Raw genomic sequence first — 17641 nt, 5'->3', positions numbered from 1 at the left:
AGGAAAATACACGGGAAGACGGACGGAGAGAAGCAGACGAACCAGCAACGAGGACGAGGGAACACACACTATAAATACACACACCAGTAATCAGGGGATGGGAAACAGGAGGGGAACACACCTAGAAGACATCACAGCTGACAAGGCAGGGGAAACGTAAACAGAACACACTGACATCAGACAGAGACCTTCAAAGTAAAACAGGAAACACACCGACTGAACACAACACACACCAACTAAACACAGACTGGGGGACACCGACATAGGAACATGAAACGTGAAACAGGAGAGTACAAAAACCCAAGATAACCAAAACCACAGAATAATAATAAACTTAACATAAACATAGAGTCATAGACTCCGGACCATGACAGTACCACTGTTTAAAAACGGAGTCAGCATAGTCAAACCCCACCTAAAAACAGCAGGGAAGCTGACATAGGATTTGTTAATTATCCCGGCTGTACATTATTTTCCCAAGTAGATATAAATATAAATATAATAAAGAAATTTAAAAAAAAAACATTTCAGCTGTGATAAGAAAAAAGTCTAAATTCAAAAATCTAACCACTCTACAGGACACCCCTTTAATTTGTTTTTTTTATTCTTTTTTTTTATGTACTATGTCACAGTGGTCCGCCAGGGGTGTTCTTTTTTGGCGTGTTTTAAAAAAACTAGGGTCTTCAGGCAGTGTGTGATTGGTTTTATACATGGCGATGGTCTTACTTATGCCAGTGTTGGATATGGCTGATAACGGTATGTTTAAATCTGAAACAGCCTTTAAAAACTCTGTCCAGCCCATAGATCTTAAACCCTCAGAAGGTGTGTGCGTGGTTGTGATGGCTTTAATCAGATCATGAATATGTGAACCTGGGATGGTGTGTTTATCAACAACAATTTCACCTTTGTCACTGTAAGAAATGAAGTCTGGCGAATGGCTTACTGCTCACGGCAAGTTCTGCATTCCTCCTACTCCTTTTAGGTATGTGTGTCAAAACATTCTCCGCAGCAAAATCCCTCACCCCTGCATCACCATAAACAGGCAGAGTGTCCGCCGGCTGGGTTTGCGCATCCCTGTTAAATTATTCGGGTAGTGATAAAGACAATACATTCTTTTCACGGGTACCTTGTCTTACATGCGTAAGGTATCTTTGGAGAATATCACCATATTTTTTAGCTTTCTCATGCACATCTATGTCAGATTCTTGTAACACTTGAAGCATCTCCTTGTCCAACTCATTCTGAGCCTGTTGTTGATGCTGCCTGTGTGCTGCTGCTGTTGCTTTAATAAGTCCAACTGGTGTTGGTGCCCCAACACCAGTTGGACTTATTATGGGCCTGTGCGCCTGGTTTTAGAACTATCACTGCAGTATTTTTTTCTAAAGGGCCTGAATGTTATTTGCGACCATCTACTGTGTTAAATAAAAACCTAGCTGGCTCTGTCTCCCTCTTAGTTCAACATTCCGAAATCCCAATTTTTAAATATAATGATCGTATCACCCCGCGAAAGAAACCCCAGTAGATGCGTACAAACTAGTTAAATTAAAACTAGTGGTTTGATTAAATGAACAGGCTGAAATTACCCGTACAGAAGAAATTCCCATTTGTGCTGTTTTTAAAATAAAATGCATGCATCACTGCATGCTGAGACATTGTGAGAATCACAAAATTAGTGTGATTAAAACACAATTAGTAACACTTTTGACTACATGTAAATAAAAAGCATTCCAGCTTTGTTAAGGTGCACAGTGAAACAAAACAGCTTCCACTCCTCCACGCAAAAACAAAGAATTGCTTTTAAGAACACATATGTCTGCATAACTGAATGTTGAGACACGCCATGACCTCAGATAACCCCGGAGATATCTGAACACGCATGCATACAGGTACGAAACCTGTCAAACCGGTTTGGTTGGCCGCCATAATCGACTGCCGCCAACGTATTCCTACTCTCGGGAAAGGTGTTTGGGACTTGTGTGTGTGTAAATCCGTGATTTAGTCCGGTGAAGTGGCAGAAAATGTAAAACAGGGAGTTGATCGTGGCAGTTCAATCAGTTTCATGCGGGTGAAGAAGTGGACCAAAAAAGAGAAAATTCCCAACTACAGGCGTCAGTTGCGCTGCCATCTGAGATCACACTGGGACCTGTATTACGCAGCAGGATTTCGTCTTATCCAGGTAATTGAGGGTTAACTCTGGGTTTTCATATATGTCCTCTGTAATGGACATTTGTTTTTGGTCTGAAATGACTGAAAGATTAATAGGCTCTGTTTTGAGTTTTGTTCAAAAAAGAATGACTTCATATAGGGAAAAATATATATCACATATGCAGGACACTTTAAACTAGTTTTTTAATTAAGCAGCACAGCAGAACAAAGTCGGGGCTGTATCAAGACACGAGGACTAAACCCCAATTCAACCAGACCCAGAACTGATCCGCAATTAAAACAGGACTGCAACAGTTCAAAATCAGGACTACTGAGGACTTAACCAAGACAGAACAAGAATCAGAACTAGATGATAGTAGCACTAAAAATCATCATAGACCTGCACTACACTTTTTAATTCTACCAAAGTCCACTATTTAGATTGAGAAAAGTTTATACAATTATTTAGCCTTGTTGTGCAAACAAGCCTGCATAACTTAATAAATATAGAATTTGAAAAATAACAAACCTAAAAAGAAACACTAGGTACGAGATACATGAGGACCTATGATACGGTGATACTTTTGGTAAACAACCATTTGACTAACGTGTGTCTCACCTGCTCTTGTTCATCTCTGTTCTGTCCTCATTCTCCATCTCCCTCTCTGTCCCCCTCTCTCCCTCTTTGTGCTGACAATAAAGCCAAACACCAACATCATCAAATATACACTTGAAACCAGATATTTACACACTCTTCAGATAAAAACACTTTTTTAATTTTAACATCAAATCAGACTAAATGTTTTTTTTTAGATTGATAAATATAAAAAACATATTTGTTAACTTTAAGAGTAAAAAGAGAACCTATCTGTGTTTCTTAATTGCAAATGGCACCAAATTGTATTCAAAATTGAGCCACACTTATGGAGCTCCACAGTTCTTTTCCTGGTGTTTTGGTTGACATCTCTTGATGTTCCCATGTCACAGAAACAGGCTCTGTGTTTTGCCTTATATGCATCCACAGCTGTGCCACCAATTTACTCACATGGACTCTACTAACCTATCAGAAGCTTCTTCAGCTCAGAATGGAATCGTCTGCAGCTTTCTTATTAATTAACAATAAACTTAGTGTACATGTACTCCTAAATTTGATGAAAGTGATAACAAATAGACAGCTCCCTCTTTTTATTCTCACATTTAACTAATTCAAATTTAATTCAATATTTATTTATCCAAAACAAAACAAGTTTAGTCTAAATTGATGTTGTACAGTAAAAAAAATGTTCTTGTGTTTTCCATAAAGTGCATGTAAATATCTGGTTTCAACTGTGAATATACTGCTGTGTATTGAAGTTCCTCTTGTTTTGCATAGAAATATACTGAACAACATACAAAGCATAATATATAAAATAACATCTACCAGAGTTTTTTCTTTGAAAGAAGCCACTTATGTCCATTCTTGTATATCAGTGCATTACTGAAACCGATTTATTTAGCCGTGGAGGGTAACAACTGAAAATATGAAATAAACGTACATGTAAGCTAAGACTCTCTAAAGAAACAGCATTGTTGTTGTTCGGCTTTTCATTTCACCATTTGTTGATTCACTTGAAGAGCAAGTACGGTAACGTAATATGGGTCAAGTGATCAGTTTGATATCAATCTTTCGTGATACACCGTCATGTTTACATTATTTGTACAGTACGAATGATTTGTCTGTGAAGGTTCTCAGTCATCCAGGTCATCGTAGTCAAAGGAGCTTGCAAAGAAAAGCGTCTGGACTTCTTTAAGTTGCTTGAAGACGTTTCACCTCTCATCCGAGAAGCTTCTTCAGTTCTAAGGTCAAATGGTGGAGAGTCCCAGATATAAACCTAGTGGGAGTGACCCCCCACAGAGGGACAAAAGGACCCCCTGATGATCCTCTAATCGCCTGAGCCAAGGTGTGGGACCCAATCAGCCAGAGAGGTGAAACGTCTTCAAGCAACTTAAAGAAGTCCAGACGCTTTTCTTTGCAAGCTCCTTCGACTACGAATGATTTGCTTTGGTATCTAGTCAAACTTCAGTTCTCCTCTGTCTGCCTAGCTCCATTTCTCCAACAGCGCACTTGTAGGCAGCAGCTGCCCTGCTTAGTGCCTGAGGGATCATACCAATATTAGGGGGGATTTACACACAGTCATAAATTCCCACAGTGTGCACTATGTGCTTCGAATATTGTGTGTCGTTTTTTGTTTTATACAGTTGTCAACCAGGCATCTAACTATGAAAAAATTACATACAAAAGACCCCGGGTTTCTGAAAAAACAACCCGGGCTTAAGCCCTGTAAACCACCCCCCCGCTCCGCCACTGGTACGAATGATTTGCTTTGGTACCTGGTCAAACTTCAGTTCTCCTCTGTCTGCCTGGCTGCGTTTCTCCAACAGCGCTCTCGCAGGCAGCAGCTGCCCCGCCCCCTCACTCAGTCGCTTAGTGTCTGAGCTCAGATCATACCAATATTAGGGGGGATTTACGCACAGTTGTAAATTCCCACAGTGTGCACTATGTGCTTCGAATATTGTGTGTAGTTTTTGTTTTATACAGTTGTCAACCAGGCATCTAACTATGAAAAAATTACACTCCAAAAGACCCCGGGCTTCTGAAAAAACAACCCGGGCTTAAGCCCAGTAAGCCACCCCCCCCGCTCCACCACTGCTATAAAGGATCACTGTGGCTTATACTGAGGTTGGGTTTAAAGATGAAAAGATACCAAATCGCCATTCAATGAACTTAAGTGATCTTCAAAATAGTGCCCCCATTTCGCAGAAGATCCCTTGGACCTGTTAGCAGAAGTATGAAAATACACAGAGAAGTCCAACATCAATAGTAAACTGCACAGACGAGGATTGGGGAGGAATGAACACACATCACCTTTCGGCCATTTTGGATGAATGAACATACATGTTCGTATACAATGTCCAAACATACATTTTTCAAACCTTCAGAACTTAGGTTTTCTTATAGGTTTTGTCATTACATCTGCTACCATCTCATCTGTTTTACAATAATCTGAAGTTATTTTTCCTTAACTCACATTTGACCTTACAAAGTGATACCTTATGTCAACATGTTTACATCTGTTACAGGATTCTTAGCCAATGCATCAATGTATCTTTTTAAACTTTTCACGGCGCATATTTCTGTTCATCAATACCTCGTAACAGTTGAGTTAAGTACAGGCACTCCTGTGAGGTTGTAGATAAAGCCATGAACTCATCTTCACAGGTAGATAATGCAACAGTAGGTTGCTTTTTGGTTTTCCACAAAATCAAAGAACCATTTACAGCCATACTTATACAATATCCAGTTGTACTAAGTCTGTCTGTTACATTACCTGTCCAATCAGCATCCCTGTATGCCCACAACCTCAGTTCTTCATTGTTACATTTCCTGTAACACAGTTCTTTCTCAGATGCCCCTTTCAGATATCTCAGTACATGTTTTACTGTAGTCCACTGGTCTTCAGTTGGCTCACTAAAATACTGCGACAGTTTACTGAGTATAAAACTCAAGTCTGGTCTTGTGCATGGTAGATCACACTACCCACTGCCACTCTGTACCTTTTGACATCATTCATCTTTTCTGCACCATCAGTGTAGTTCAGTTTTTGTTCACAAGGTGTCAGTCTAGCTTGGCAATCCTGCATGTTGAACGTTTGAAGTATTTTTTCTACATTTTGTTTTGTTACATTTTTACACAGTTATCATGCTGTGTAAGCATCATGGTCAAAATATATACCAATGAAATGTCCAAGTTTACTCAAATCCTTCATTTTGAATTTTGCTGCAAGGATTTTCTTCAAAACAGTTCACTTCCGTCACTGGCAGGAATGATAAAGTCATCTACCCATTTGATCAAAATCACCTTATTTTCTGTCATCTTTGCGTAAACACAATGGTCAGTGGATTCTGCACAAAGTTGTTCTCCCTCAGATATTCATGTAACACATTGTCCCAATTTCTACCTGACTGTTTTAGCCCATATAGTGACTTTTTCAGCTGATCCTGAGTATCTGTGTGTTCTGTACTCACATCAGTCATTTCTCTGGTCCTGCTGGACCTGTTTTGTATCTCAAAGTCAATGTCATCATCTGGCATTATGTCAGGTTGTGTTTGTCTCTCTGCTCTTGTTTTGGTCTCAAACTTCATGAGTCAATGCTTCTGTACTTGTCCACTGTTTGGGTAGCAGACCATATAGTCTGAACTGTTTTTGTCATATCCAACAAAGATTCCTTTCTCACACCGTGAGTTTAGTTTTCTCTTGTTCTGCTTGTAGGCATAACACACTGACCCAGATCTTTGCAGATTTGTCCTTCTTCCTGTCAGCATTAAATATGATGTCTGTTTTTTGCATCTGTTAAAACATCTCTTCCTCACTTCAGCTGCTGTTTGCACTGCATAGGTCCACAACTCCTTTGGTAACTCTTTCTCCATTAGCATACACCTGGCCATATCAAAGAGTGTGCGCCAATTTCGTTCAGCAGTAATATGAATAGCAAGTGGTTTGAATGATTCTGGCAGTACCTTCAAAACCAATAACCCATCACTCAGTGTTTCACCAGCATTTTTCAGGGCAGTGATAGCTGTCTCTGCTCTATAACATAGTCAAACTCTCACTGCTGGACTTTTGGAGCGAAGTCAGTTCTGTATACAGACTAATTATACGAGGCTTTTATCATCCAGAAACTGGATCAGCTCCGCGTATACCTCTGCATTTTTTGGTGTCTTCTTCTCCCTCCATGTTGGTAGGCTGCTTCAAAATAATGCCTCTTAGTCCGTGCAAACACAGGTGGCCCACAAATTTTGTCTCCCACAGTTCATAATTCTTTTCGTCCCCATCAAAAACTAGCCAAAACCAGCAGCTGTTTGACTCAGTGGCTCGTCGACTCATGGCGCTAGCATGGTATACTGATACTCAACGGGTACACTGTACATTGCGACGCTTCTCTCGGTGGCAATACTTTAACTCCTTTAGAAACGTCGTAGTTATCTGGGCCCATAGCCCGTCAGCAGAAGTATGAAAATGGGCAGAGAAGTCTGACATCAATAGTAAACTGCACTGACAATGATTAAGGAGGAATAAACACACATCAGCCTTCAGCCATTTTTGATGAATGAACACGCCCCCCGAGAGAGCGCAACTTTATTAACAGCCAGCAAACACACACGTACACCATGCATCAAACAGAACATAAACCCACTGGCCGTTTCCATAACTGAGAGCATTTTCTTTCTTCATGTCAACTGGACCTCTGTGCTACGATAGCAGGAGGCTCTAATGTTTTTTAAGACCGATGCTGTTTCCCCAATGAGCATCAATATTGATTAAATATATCCTTATACGCAGTTTTCCCTGTTTTGAGTCCAGCTTTGAATCCCTTGGGGAGTGCATCAAGGACATGATGCACCATTGGCTACAAAAATCTGTCAAATCCAATATGTGGAGTTACATACTCTGACTCCTCTGGGTTAAGGGAGTAGCTAAAGTAGCTTTCACTTTGTTATACTTAAGTGCACTTTGCACCCTCTTGTTTGATTAGTAAAAAAGCAAAAAAAATCCCTTTGATGTAAAACAGCTGCAAACTGATCCTGCTCATTTTAACTGTCATTTCAGATAAATAATCATGGCCTCCGGTGGTACTCTTTTATTCATTTTCACTGCCCTCTGTGTTACTGCAGTCAAGAGTGGTAAGTTTATTCATAATCTGAGAACTTTAAGCATGGAATGGTGTTTGGTACTCATGTAACCTCAAATCTATTTTTACTTTCTTTTTCTACAGGATTTGTGAAAGTGGAATGCAAAGCTGAAAATGTGGGACAATATGGCCAACAGTCACTGCTGGAGTGTGTCATCAAAACATCAACAGATATAATGGATCCAACTATCCGTATGGTTGCTTGGAAAAAATTGACCTCGCCAGAAGACGAAGGTGATCTCGTGTTGGGTTTCAATAGATGGAAATTGGACCGGCCAAAGCGAGGCTACAGGTTTGCTGAACCATCATGGGACAAGAAGAACATGAATGTATCTCTGCTCATCACCAACACTGCAGTGGCAGACGATGGAGATTACAAGTGCATAGTGATCACAGACAGTGGTGATGACAGGATGGTCACTAACCTTAAAGTCCAAGGTAACACTGAAACATTTTTATATTTTTAAATCAAGGATGTTTTTACATTTTTTAAACACCTTGTAAGCAATCAAGATTGCCTAGAGATGTGGGGACTTTCCAGGCCAATCAGATTGGTATTCCCCTTGAGCAACTCTAGGCTTGTCTGCTTACTTTCACTTCATTGTGACAGCAGTAACATCTAGAAAGGTTCAAGGTTCAAGGTTCAAGGTTCTTTATTTGTCACATGCATAGTTATACAAGTATAACACACAGTGAAATGTAGCCTGACACGCTCCTCGACATGTGCAAAAATTGGGGGGGGGGGGGGGGGGGGTGTAGAGGAAGAACATTATATATATATATATATATACATACATATAGTATATACATTGGGTGAATGTGCAGTAGTAGCAGCAAGCAGGTGAATTCTGTACATTAATATGAATAGAATCTGACTATTTTACAGGATAGACAATATAAACATATTTAAAATTAAAGGAATTGAAAGGAATTGAAATGTACATTGTGCCTTGGTTTAGTGTCTGGAAGAGTCCTGTCTCTAAATACTAGTTGTACAAGTACTTGCAGCCATTTACTTAAGCAGCTTGTACTGTTTGACTTGTAACTTCTTAATGCATGTGAACTACTATGATTATCACATCTTAAGATACTTAATTGAGGTAATTTTATTTGACATCAAGGTGCAATGTTCAGCTCAGTGATTGTGCTTTCCATTTCGTCTCTGCAGCCAAATACAGTATCTCGACTCTATACTCCATCCCTGAGAAAATTGTCCCAAATACAGACAGTACCCTGGTCTGTGAGTCTCGTGGAGGCTACCCACAGGGAACAATTCGCTGGTTTGATGAAGAGAAACATGAGTGGACAGCAAGCTCTAAAATGGAGGCAAAACAGTCAGACGATGGTTTGTTTCAACTCACAAGCAGACTGTTTTTGTTGGGAGGATCCACTTTCTCAAAGTACATCTGCGCTGTGTTCAATGCCAGTGGAGGCAAAGAGGATGAGAAAACATTTGAAACCAACATACCATCACCCAGAGAATCTCCAGGTATAGTTTATGACACGCTATTATGCACCACACATGATAGTTGTTATGCCTGCAGGCACCATCTTACTGCTCACAATACTGTTTAGTAATTTCAGCCAAAGTGGAATCAGAGAGAATTTAAATCTGAACCAGCCCCCCACCACCCCACCCCCAAAAGATGTCAGAGTTACATAAATATTATGTAACCATTAAACACTTTGTTTGTGCATATGGGAGATTTAATGGGGGCTGAATTGAAATGAGGAACCATGCTATGTAAAGCGCGTTTTCTCAACGATATTAAAAGTCCTGAAGTTTGTTGCAATCCACTTGGCGTTGTGTCAGTCAATATGTCTGAGGTAGACTTACTGAGTCCCCAATGCTCCATGAGCAGTTTGTTGCAAGCTGGGTGACGCGCTAGCCAACGTCCTAGCAGCATCCCTGACTAACGCATACGTCGTGTCAATATGATATTTTAAGCTGGAAGTGCTTTGGTGAAAAGAAAATTCCTTCTTGCACAATGTGCATAATACTTTCTATCGGTTGATTGTTCCGTCTTGTTATTTTTTTAATACTCAAATTTCCCATCGAGAGGGCCACTGTGCATTTATCGTCTTCCAAATTGAGTTGATGGGTTCAGCTGCTCGTCACTACCAGATCTACTGCCCATTTGCGCATGTGCAAATGTAACTCTACTTGGACAAACTGCCCGAAATGCGTTGACAGAGACATTTCAGAGATTTTGAGTCATTCTGCGCTCCAGATGCACTAATTTAATCACACATTCATTTGCGTTAACACATTGATTTTGACAGCATGAACTATGACAATAACAAAGATTATTATGGCTATCTTGCTCCCACACGGAGGTGGCAGTCTGCTGCAAATCTTCCTCTGTTCAGTCTGACCTCGCCTCTATCTGCTCCTCCTGGAACCTGAAAGACAAAACAAAAAACAACCCCTGCCGAACCTTGATAATAATATTATCTTCTACTGATTCTACGGTCTGGTTCAGTATATCTTGCTCGGCCTCTCTGACACAGAGACTTGTAGAAAACCATTATCAGTGTGTATGTAAGCGTTGCTGCAAAAATCTACGTGTCCCTGCAATATTTCAGCCTAGTCATAACACCAGACGAAGCTCATGACCCTCAAAACACGGAGCGCCAACTTGTTATAAGCACAATTGCATTGTGCATAAATAAAATAATTAAAACAGCTTTATTTAATAATTGAAATCAAAAATGAAAAATTTTCAACCCTAACAGGCCCACAATACTGGGTCCCACAGGTGTGCCCTATTTTTTTTTTTCTACATCTGTAAATAACAAGAAAAAAAACAGATTGGTTAATGCTTGCTGTGCTATGGAAAATCCCCCCACACATACATGTTTTAATGTTTCTGATGAAAAGAATTTCAGGTTCTCTTGGTAACTATCCCAGGCACTCACCTCACAATCTATAATTTCATTATCTGTCACAATACTGCAAGTATTGCCTGCCCTTTGTCTTTTTTACACTCTACTTCTACATGATTATTGTTTTAAAATTAATGGAGAAATTGAATGTAGTTCACTGTAGTATTACAGGGAGACAAAGAGTTATCATGTATTCCTGTGTTTCTTAATTTTAAAAATGAACTCACTATTTTTTTCTTTTATTTATTTTATAGGACAATTCTCAAATAAGGTAGAGATCTCCAAAACAGTTGTCCCTCTGGTGGTCATTGGTTCACTGATCGTATGTGGGCTGTTGATCTACGGATGGCAATCTCGAGGTGAGTACATGCTCCTCGTTTCCTACCTGATGGATTATACCTCTTTAAATATCCTGTCTTCATCATTTAGAAACTAGTTCATGCATTTATTACTTCTAGGCTGGACTACTGTAATTCATTATTATCAGGAAGTCCCAAAAACTTCCTGAAAAACATTTCTCCTGTTTTGGCTTCCCTTCATTGGCTTCCTGTTAAATCCAGAATTGAATTCAAAATCCTGCTCCTCACATACAAGGTCTTAAATAATCAGGCCCCATTTTATCTTAATGGCCTTGTAGTACCATATCACCCTATTAGAGCACTTCGCTCTCGCACTGCAGTCTTACTTGTTGTTCCTAGAGTATTTAAAAGTAGAATGGAAGGGAGAGCCTTCAGTTTTCAGGCCCCTCTTCTGTGGAACCAGCTTCAAGTTTGGATTCGGGAGACAGACACTATCTCTACTTTTAAAATCAGGCTTAAAACTTTCCTTTTTGCTAAAGCATATAGTTAGGGCTGGACCAGGTGACCCTGAATCCTCCCTTAGTTATCCTGCAATCCGGTTGTTCAGTCTGACGTCACTAGCCGTGTCTGGACCTAAACTCCGCTGCAGGTCCATATATCAAACGATCACTATGGCATTACTGAGAGTTGAAAAACTGTCTAAAGTCTTTCATCTTTAATAAAATGATCAGCGTTCTGCTCTACCAGGTGTAACAATTGAGTTTAACATCCAGGCATCCATGAAAACGGAATTTATGACATTTAACGGAGTTAGAAGTTAGCAGGGAGTTAGCTCGCTAGCTTCTATCTAAATACAATATAGCATGTCCTGACTGCCGGGTTTTGGAAACAAATTAAAACGTACAGCTCCGTTATCACTTCCAGCATAAATGAAGACAGAAAACTAAACAGCAGTGATGTTTGTAGGGTTACTGAAGTTGGGCTAGCTGGTATATAATGATGTGCTACATGACCACTAGCGACACAGCTATGTTCAGGAGAACAGGAGCCAGAACAGGAGCACAGAGGATGCAGTCTCCATCGCACTGCACTCTGTCCTCTCACACCTGGACAACAACAACACCTACGCCAGAATGCTGTTTATAGACTTCAGTTCAGCGTTCAATACAATCCACCCCTCACAACTCATCAGGAAACTGACAGACCTGGGCATCAGTTCCCTCATCTGCAAATGGTTACTGGACTTCCTGACCAACCGCCCCCAACATGTCCGGCTGGATAACCACTGCTCATCTACCATCACGATGAACACCGGTGTACCACAAGGCTGTGTGATGAGCCCTTTCCTCTACTCCCTCTTCACCCACGACTGCAGACCTGCTGATGGTTCCAACACCATCATTACATTTGCAGATTACACCACGGTGATTGGCCTCATCAGTGACAACGATGAGGCCGCCTACAGGGAGGAGGTGGATCGTCTGGCTGAGTGGTGCGACAGGAACAACCTGCTGCTTAACACCGAGAAGACCAAGGAGCTCATCGTGGACTACAGGAGGAATGCTGACCCACATCCACCCATTCACATTAAGGGGACGGCTGTGGAGCGTGTGAGCAGCTTCAAGTTCCTGGGAGTCCACATCTCCGAGGATCTCATCTGGACGACCAACTGCTCCAAGCTAGTCAAGAAGGCTCACCAGCGCCTCTTCTTCTTGAGGACTCTGAGGAAGAACCACCTGTCCTCAGACATCCTGGTGAACTTCTATCGTTGCACCATCGAGAGCATCCTGACCAACTGTATAACAGTCTGGTACGGGAACTGCTCTGCCTCGGACCGGAAGGCGTTGCAGAGGGTCGTGAAAACTGCCCTGTGCATCGCCGGAGCACCACTTCCTGCCATAAAAGACATCTACAGGAAGCGGTGTCTGAAAAGGGCTGGGAAAATCATCAAAGACCCCAGTCACCCATCACATGGACTCTTCACCCTCCTGCCCTCTGGGAGGCGCCACAGGAGCCTCCGGACTAAGACCACCAGGTACCGGAACAGCTTCTTCCCCACAGCTGTCAGACTCCTGAACTCTGCCTCCTGATATCTGACCCACGTTAACACACGGACTGAACATACACACACCCACAATGGACAACTGTACCCTCAAACACACAATAATAACATGGACTGAACCACCACTCTCAACCACTAGCACTTTATATAGCCTCTGTAGAAACTATCTACACCCTCACTTATCTTAACTGCACTACTGTATAGCTCTGTGTAAATAATCATTCTGTACATTCGATAATTTTTAATCCTACAACTGTTTACAACTTGCATAGTTCCCATTTCTGTATAGCTGTATATCTCAGATTCTGTAAAGTTATTTATTTCATATTCTGTATAGTTTTTCATATTTATATCCTGTTCATAGCCTGTACATAGCTTGTACTCACTACAGCCTGTACATACTTATAGTTATAGAACATTCACAACATACTTCATATCGTGTACATTATAACATACCATAATAGACCCATTTCTGGAATATACTTACATATCTATACTATTGCTAATATATATTGTAATATATCTATATCACTAAAGCACTTCTGGATGGATGCAAACTGCATTTCGTTGCCCTGTACCTGTGCATGTGCAATGACAATAAAGTTGAATTCTATTCTATTCTATTCTATTCTATTCTATTCTATTCTATTCTATGTTAGCATAATATAAACAAGCTAACTTTTTTTTCCACTCGATAAAAGTTAACGTGAGTGTTCTCGGTGGTCAGGAACAAATGTAATTGCATGGCAGGATGCTGTAAAAGGACCAAACTTCAGCCAGGAGAACAACTGAGATAATCCATCCATAATACGAGGTTAGTCATTCATATACTGCTGCATGGGCTGTGCTGTAGTTACATCCTAAGGTTTTAAAAACTGAGCTTAAATAAATGATTAGCGGTAATAAAAGCCGAGGGAGGTCAACAGTGATCACTGACTGTTTTAGGAGCTTTTTGAGATTAAATAGAAGAAAGTACAAAACATTAAACATGTTAACAACATAAAAGCCATATTAAACGCAGACTACTTTAGGCCCGGAAGTAGGATTCGTCGTGTCATCACTGAACAACCGGATAGACGTAGGCTGCTGGGAATTCCCATGATGCATTGAGTTTTTCCTTTCCAGTCACCTTTCTCACTCACTATGTGTTAATAGACCTCTCTGCATTGAATCATACCTGTTATTAATCTCTGTCTCTCTTCCACAGATGATCTTTTAATTAGTTTCCATCTCTCCCCCCGACCGGTCAAAGCAGATGGCTACACCTCCCCTAGTCTGGTTCGGCCAGAGGTTTCTTCCTGTTTAAAGGGAGTTTTTCGTTCCCACTGTCGCCAAAGTCCTTGCTCATAGGGGGTCATATGATTGTTGGGTTTTTCCTCTATATCTATTATTGTACGATCTACTGTACAACATAAAGCGCCTTGAGGCGACTGTTGTTGCGATTTGGCGCTATATACATAAAATTGAATTGAACTGAATAGAAAAATAAATGTAACTATCCAGAATAGTTGATGTTGGAACATATTTGACATTTTATTTGTTTGACCAGCTGTTTAAAGACTCAGTTACAATTTAACTTACCTTAAGGTGCTTGCTAGATGTATGCACTGTAACATTAAGAAATGCCACTAATCAACACATTATTCACCTGTTATTCTAGTGTTAATATTGCCATTCGTAATTTTAAAGCAAAGAAAGTGGGATAATCAGTGGTGAGTGGCTGTAGTTGTTATGTGGTCAGATTCAGAAAACTGTTTTCAAACTTTAATGAGATACTTAAAGACTGCTTTGAGACCACTGACTGGCAGATATTTGAGGATGCAGCTGATGGCAACATTAATGAACTCACAGACTCTGTCAATGGATATATTGGAAAATGCATAGATGATATCATCGCCAAAACCACCGTCTGCAAATAGCCAAATCAGAAACCCTGGGTAAGACATTCATGCTAAGCTCAAGGTGCGGACCTCTGCCTTTAACTCAGGGGATGCTGATGGATAGAAAGCAGTCAGGTATGAAAGTGGAGTCCAGTTACCACAGCCTTTATGCCCGGCGACCATAGCTGGACTAGGCATCGTGCATACCGGGCAAATGCCCAGTGGGCCGATGTGATTTTTCGTATTTATGGGCCGATGGTTTGGTTTTTTGTTTGTTGTTTTGGGATTTTTTGTAACGGTATAAACAATGAAAGGTGGAGAATTGGCCAGATGCTGGGAGATGTGTAAAAATAACTCAGTTGTTTGGTGGTGGCTATGGCAGAGCTTCCACAGAGGCCAGCAGGTGGATGAGGGAAAGGGGAGGCAGGAGGAGGAGAGACCCGAGGCGGCCCCCGGTCCGAGTGTCAGGTGAATTGAACTTCAGGTAAAAAGTTATGACCTGCAGTCTATCTGGGTCAGATATAAACCAAGTTTAGGTGGAGTTTATTTTCGTTGCGTTGACTTTTTACAGTCAGTTACAATAATGCGTACTAGCTAGCATGACAGAGTTTCTATACAGCTGGGGGGGAGTTGCCAACCGTCCCGTAAAAGACGGAATCGTCCCGTAATTAGAGAAAATATTACGCGTTTCGTATTGAGCTGAAAAGGAATGCAGTTTGTCCCGTACTTCAGCTAGAATGGAAAAAAACACAAAGCTGGAATTTTTCTGCGTCTTTATGCTGTCAGCTGCCTCTTCTTCTCTCATTCTCTCCCCTCAAATTTAATTTTCTGTAAATTGCACATCTCTCGTGTTTGTAGGCCACCGTATAACGATAAGAATAAGAACATGCGTCTGTATGTATAAGACAACCAGGCATACCCTGTATTACTGTGATTTATCAGACAGGCCACAAGACCTTTATTCACTTAAACTCTGTAATAAAGAATAAAGTAAAGTCTTGAGCTAAAAAACATCTTTGAATCAAGCCAAGATCAATGAGAGAACCATTACAGCCAAGTCATTTACAAACAATCACACCAGACTAGAAATGAAAGACTTCTGATTTCACTTGGTTGAGTGAGGAAATGTTTGTGTACATATAACACAGTTGTGTTGAGTCCATGCAGTAATTGTAACTCTTGGCACTTTAACAGCATTTATTCTCACTTTAGCTTCTCATGTTTATAATATATCTTGGGGATAGCACCACATTGTTATGTGTTTATGTATGTGTGTGTTAGGGACAATATTCTAAAACACTTCTTCAGTAAAGACTCAGAGAAGAGAAACACACAGAACTTCTTGCTAGCAAGGGCAGCCTCCAGACTGAGACTCGCGCTGAGCTTTGCCCTGGTCTTTATTTATACTTCAGTGGTGTGTGTGTGTGTGTGTGTGTGTGTGTGTGTGTGTGTGTGTGTGTGTGTGTGTGTGTGTGTGTGTGTGTGTGTGATCAAAGGGTCATAAAAGGCACATCCTTGGTCAGGAAGAGGGTAGACCTCCCTCACCCTAGATAACATTGGTGAGGAAGTCAAACAGTTAAAGCACTTAGACTAAAACAGACGTAACTACGTTAATCCTACCATAAAACAATAAAACAAGGTACGAACTCTCCCATGCTCCCAGGGTGTGGGGGCGCATTCCTGGAGTGCACCCCAAGCCTGCAGCCTGTTAGAGATCACACACAATTGATTATATGCCTCTAAGTCTACATGGTTGAATATTTCCTAATACAAATAACTACATGCAGTATTCTACCATATGCAAACTTATATCACTAAAAGATTATACTGACTACTAAATACAATTTTCCATTAACAGTGTGTCAATCTGTGTGTGTTGTTCTCAAATGTTACCAATGGAGCTTAATGATCTGTTTATGGTTTTATAATCCTTTACAAAATATAATACGTTTACTTAGACAATGATATGTAGAACTGTCTGAGACTATGTTTGATGTGTGGTTTGGCAGAGCAGTGAGGAAATGTTGGCCTTGCTGTTATTGTACTTTCTGTTTAAATCAACATTTAATTGTTATTTTGGATTTTTATTGCAATGCATTTGTTTTTGTTTTTAAGCCTTAAGTGTCTTTGTTTTTTGTTTATTTTCGTTTTGTTTTTTGTATATAAAATTAAAATTGTAAAATGTCATGTTTCAAAACAGTTTATAAGAAAACAATTCAGAACATTAAAAAATGCAATGTAATGACTATAAAGTTGTACAATAAAACAAAAATGTGTTGCCAATATTTGTTGAACCCTTGTGCTTTGTTTCATATTATATGTATATTGTGCCATATAATTTATTTTAAGCGTAATTGAAGGTGTGGGGACCCTTTGTAATGTAAAGCTCACATGCTTGTTCAAAGTTAATAACTAAGTTTAAAACTAGGGCCACCAGTTTCTACTCTGGTTTAAGTTTCCACATCTGTTTTAAATACTTCTTGCAGCTGGTATCTGAAAAAGCACTGCATTCCTGTTCAGTTCTTATGATTGGAGCATACGTCTTTAGCCAGCATGCAGAATAATTGTGATATGGTACTGTTCAAAATTATCTTAGAGCTTAAACTTGTGATGATATCCTGTTCCAGTTTTTTTTTTTTT

At 40.3% G+C, this 17641-nt stretch overlaps 1 protein-coding gene across 1 annotated transcript; it reads left to right on the top strand.

Moving 5' to 3' along the window:
* The first annotated feature begins 1922 nt into the window (after positions 1-1922).
* Positions 1923-17286, top strand: LOC146708004 (CD276 antigen homolog). Its single transcript, XM_085459696.1, has 6 exons — positions 1923-2176; positions 7793-7866; positions 7959-8312; positions 9043-9363; positions 11015-11119; positions 14329-17286. Exons 2-6 carry the CDS (start codon positions 7803-7805, stop codon positions 14469-14471), a joined length of 987 nt encoding a protein of 328 aa, XP_085315822.1. The 5' UTR covers positions 1923-2176; positions 7793-7802; the 3' UTR covers positions 14472-17286.
* Positions 17287-17641: the final 355 nt, after the last annotated feature.

This window comes from Copadichromis virginalis, linkage group LG6 (assembly GCF_057382275.1).
Source record: "Copadichromis virginalis isolate Kocher_CV1m ecotype Utaka linkage group LG6, C_Virginalis_male_GT1.1, whole genome shotgun sequence".
In the NCBI taxonomy this organism is placed as follows: Eukaryota; Metazoa; Chordata; class Actinopteri; order Cichliformes; family Cichlidae; genus Copadichromis; species Copadichromis virginalis.
This window is presented reverse-complemented; position numbering and strand designations above follow the sequence as displayed.